Source organism: Centruroides sculpturatus, unplaced genomic scaffold, assembly GCF_000671375.1.
Source record: "Centruroides sculpturatus isolate CEXI.00-Female unplaced genomic scaffold, Cexi_2.0 scaffold2226, whole genome shotgun sequence".
Taxonomy (NCBI): domain Eukaryota; kingdom Metazoa; phylum Arthropoda; class Arachnida; order Scorpiones; family Buthidae; genus Centruroides; species Centruroides sculpturatus.
Genome location: NW_019386506.1, coordinates 21,436 through 24,318, shown reverse-complemented (window position 1 = coordinate 24,318; position 2,883 = coordinate 21,436). Strand labels below are relative to the sequence as shown.

At 30.2% G+C, this 2,883-nt stretch overlaps 1 protein-coding gene across 1 annotated transcript; it reads left to right on the top strand.

Annotated features, from left to right (window-relative positions):
• Positions 1-414: 414 nt before the first annotated feature.
• On the top strand, positions 415-2,666 carry LOC111615163 (O-acyltransferase like protein-like). Its single transcript, XM_023356562.1, has 3 exons — positions 415-591; positions 658-800; positions 2,351-2,666. Exons 1-3 carry the CDS (start codon positions 444-446, stop codon positions 2,591-2,593), a joined length of 534 nt encoding a protein of 177 aa, XP_023212330.1. The 5' UTR covers positions 415-443; the 3' UTR covers positions 2,594-2,666.
• Positions 2,667-2,883: the final 217 nt, after the last annotated feature.

The window sequence follows — 2,883 nt, the reverse complement described above, 5'->3', positions numbered from 1 at the left end:
GTTAAATTTTGACAATTTTTAGGTTCAAGCAAAAGCAGATATGAAAAAAATGTGATTACTGAAATCAAATCTGGCATAGATTTCTTTTACAAGTATACAATAAAAGCATCATACCACAGGGCAGTTTTACCTTAGATTTACCCTAAATGTAAAACTACACTAAACAGTACCCTGAGAGATTGAAATTTCCCTAGAAACGGCAGCACTGCTCAATAGCAAACCAACTCCTTAATTATTGATAAACTTTAAGTAGCAATAACAAGAGAGAGATTGCTTCATTATTCATTTTTACATTAAATACAAATTTACATTAAATACTAAAATTATTTGTGATATGTACTACTGATTTGAGAAAATCAAAATTTGAAATTTGAATTTAAAATTCATATTTACCGCAATTTCAGATGGTTGTTGTTTCATGTTGGATTACGACAATTTGTTTGATGGGACTTGTCCTGTTCGGTTTGCACAATTACAGAAATGATCCCTATCCGAATGAGTCAATAATTCTTGCTCATCAGATTCTTTCTCCGATCGCATGGATATTTGTAACAGCTTGGACATTTGTAGCATGCTTATCGGGATATGGAGGTAGGTGAACAGAGTTGATAATATTGTTTCTTTATATAACAATAGTTTGATTAATTAATGTTGTAGGTGTAGCAAACAAATTCCTATCCATGGACTTCTTCGTCGTAATGGATCGACTAACAATCTGGATTTATCTTCTGCACCCCGCATTTATTCTTTATCTTTTTGGAGAATTTAGAAGTCCACATAGATTTACACAAATAAACTTGGTAATAAATTTTTTCTAATATATTTTTTGAAGTTTCGTAAAATATAATTGTGAGATCGGGGTCGGTAAGATCTCCGCTTGTCAAGGATGGCGATATATTACTGTTTAAATTAAGGAAGACAACGAGATCGTGTGATCTCGGTCTTTCTTAATTTAAATACCAGCTAGGTAATTAAAATGCCAGCTAGGTTAATTAAAATGCGCGCCCTAACTCGCAAGTCCTTCGAACCTGTAGTCGACGTCCGAGTGACGACGTCTTGTAGGAGATGTAAATCGAGTGTTGGAGGGGTCGCGTTGATTCGGAAAACGGATGCTCAGACAAATCACTTATCTATACTAGACTATTTATTGAGATTAGATATTTAACGAAATATAGAATTAGAGCATTATTTTGTTATGCTCTATATTACATAAAGCATAACAAAATATCAAGCTATTGGGTTACATAACATAAGGACGAGATTAAACTTGCTTTAATCTCGTTTTTATGTCATATTATTTTTTAGCGGTATTGAATTCATATTAGTCATAGGCGTGTTGGGTTTTGTTTAGTTTATATATTTAACGAATGTCAACTCTAGTGTACATGCATCTGAAATCACAAGTAGCTTTTATGTATAATGTGGGTTTTCCTTTTCGATTAATGTACTCATTACTCGTTAAGACTACGTTGTTTTATTCCTACGCAAATGCAGTCAATCATATCAATTGCAGCTGGAAAGCGATACTAATTTGGTCATAGCTTTCATGACAGAATGATCTGTTGTAGATAATTTTCATCTAACGATTAGAGGTATTACGTTCTCCACAACATTGCTCACAGTTCGTCACGCAGTTTAATGCACTACAAGTTCCTATCTCATGGCTATTTGGCATCCAGAATCATCTTAAACATCTTTTCATCTTTTGTAAAGAAATTAGTGTGCAAGCCCGTGATTCTTTAGTCTCTAGTAAAAAGTTATGTGCCAACCACCAAAGACTTTCGTCTTCAAACCTAAATAACGCGTTGAAATCAGTGACTTATGGAGAGGAACGAAGTTTATAATATTTAACTATCGTTAGATTAACTACATTAATAAAAACAAACCACATTTCTTTGCTGTTGAGTCTACGTTTGAATAGATGTACGAATTTTAAAAGATATGCTTATAATTCGAAGTAAATCTTTACTCTTATTCATGCGTAATACTTATTACAAAAACAAAGCTTCATTCAAAAGCATTCACTTCATGCTTATAAGGGTATATTTATGCATTTATTTTTATGCATATGACTCATTTTGTCGCATTGTGTCTTGCATTACAGTTTAAATAAATAAGACTATTTATTTATTAATATACTATAAATAATAAAAATATATAAAATAAATATACTATTTAAATAAATAAATAAATAAATAGTACGACGTCTTACTATAAACAAATTTAAAATATTTTATTATTGTGTAGCATTTGTGTTTTTTTAAATGTAACTGTACAATATTTATATACGGATTTATCATCTTTATTTGTGTCGAAATATGTTTAATACAAATTTGTTTATTTTTTCTAGTGCATGACATTCTTATTAGTGTTGGCACTCTCCGTTATTTCATCAGTTTTCTGCTACATTTTTTTTCAAGTTCCATTTTCATACTTTGCTTCAAAGATATTCATGCCAGACAATTCTAAGAGGGATTTTTCCGATGATAATGAAAATCAAAGAATGCAAACATTTAAAAAATGGAATTTACCAATTTTCCATACAAAAACATTATGGATATCAAAAAGTGAAAGAAAAACGACAGACCAGTAATTGGCCATTAATATGGGACAACAGTTCATTCCGAAAGCCTTACAAATTGGAAAGAAAATTAATTAAACAAAGACAAATTTTCTTCATTTTTAAAAGAAATAAGAAAAAAATCAACGATAATTTTTTTTATGCTTACATTCAAAATTTTTATGTGGTTTTCAGTATTTTATGCTGGAATAAAAGGGCTATATATCTTCCCCTTTATCTGTGCCTATTAATGTAATATCATATTTTTAATTATTCGAATGTATCAATTTTCGTAAGATTAATTATTTAAACAAATTTACTTG

Bases quoted from the DNA above. Each gene is read 5' to 3' on its own strand.
- LOC111615163 (XM_023356562.1), top strand. From the start codon at position 444: ATGGGACTTGTCCTGTTCGGTTTGCACAATTACAGAAATGATCCCTAT. The intron at 592-657 runs GTAGGTGAACAG...TTAATGTTGTAG, and splicing joins ATGCTTATCGGGATATGGAG to GTGTAGCAAACAAATTCCTA. The intron at 801-2,350 runs GTAATAAATTTT...TATTTTTTCTAG, and splicing joins GATTTACACAAATAAACTTG to TGCATGACATTCTTATTAGT.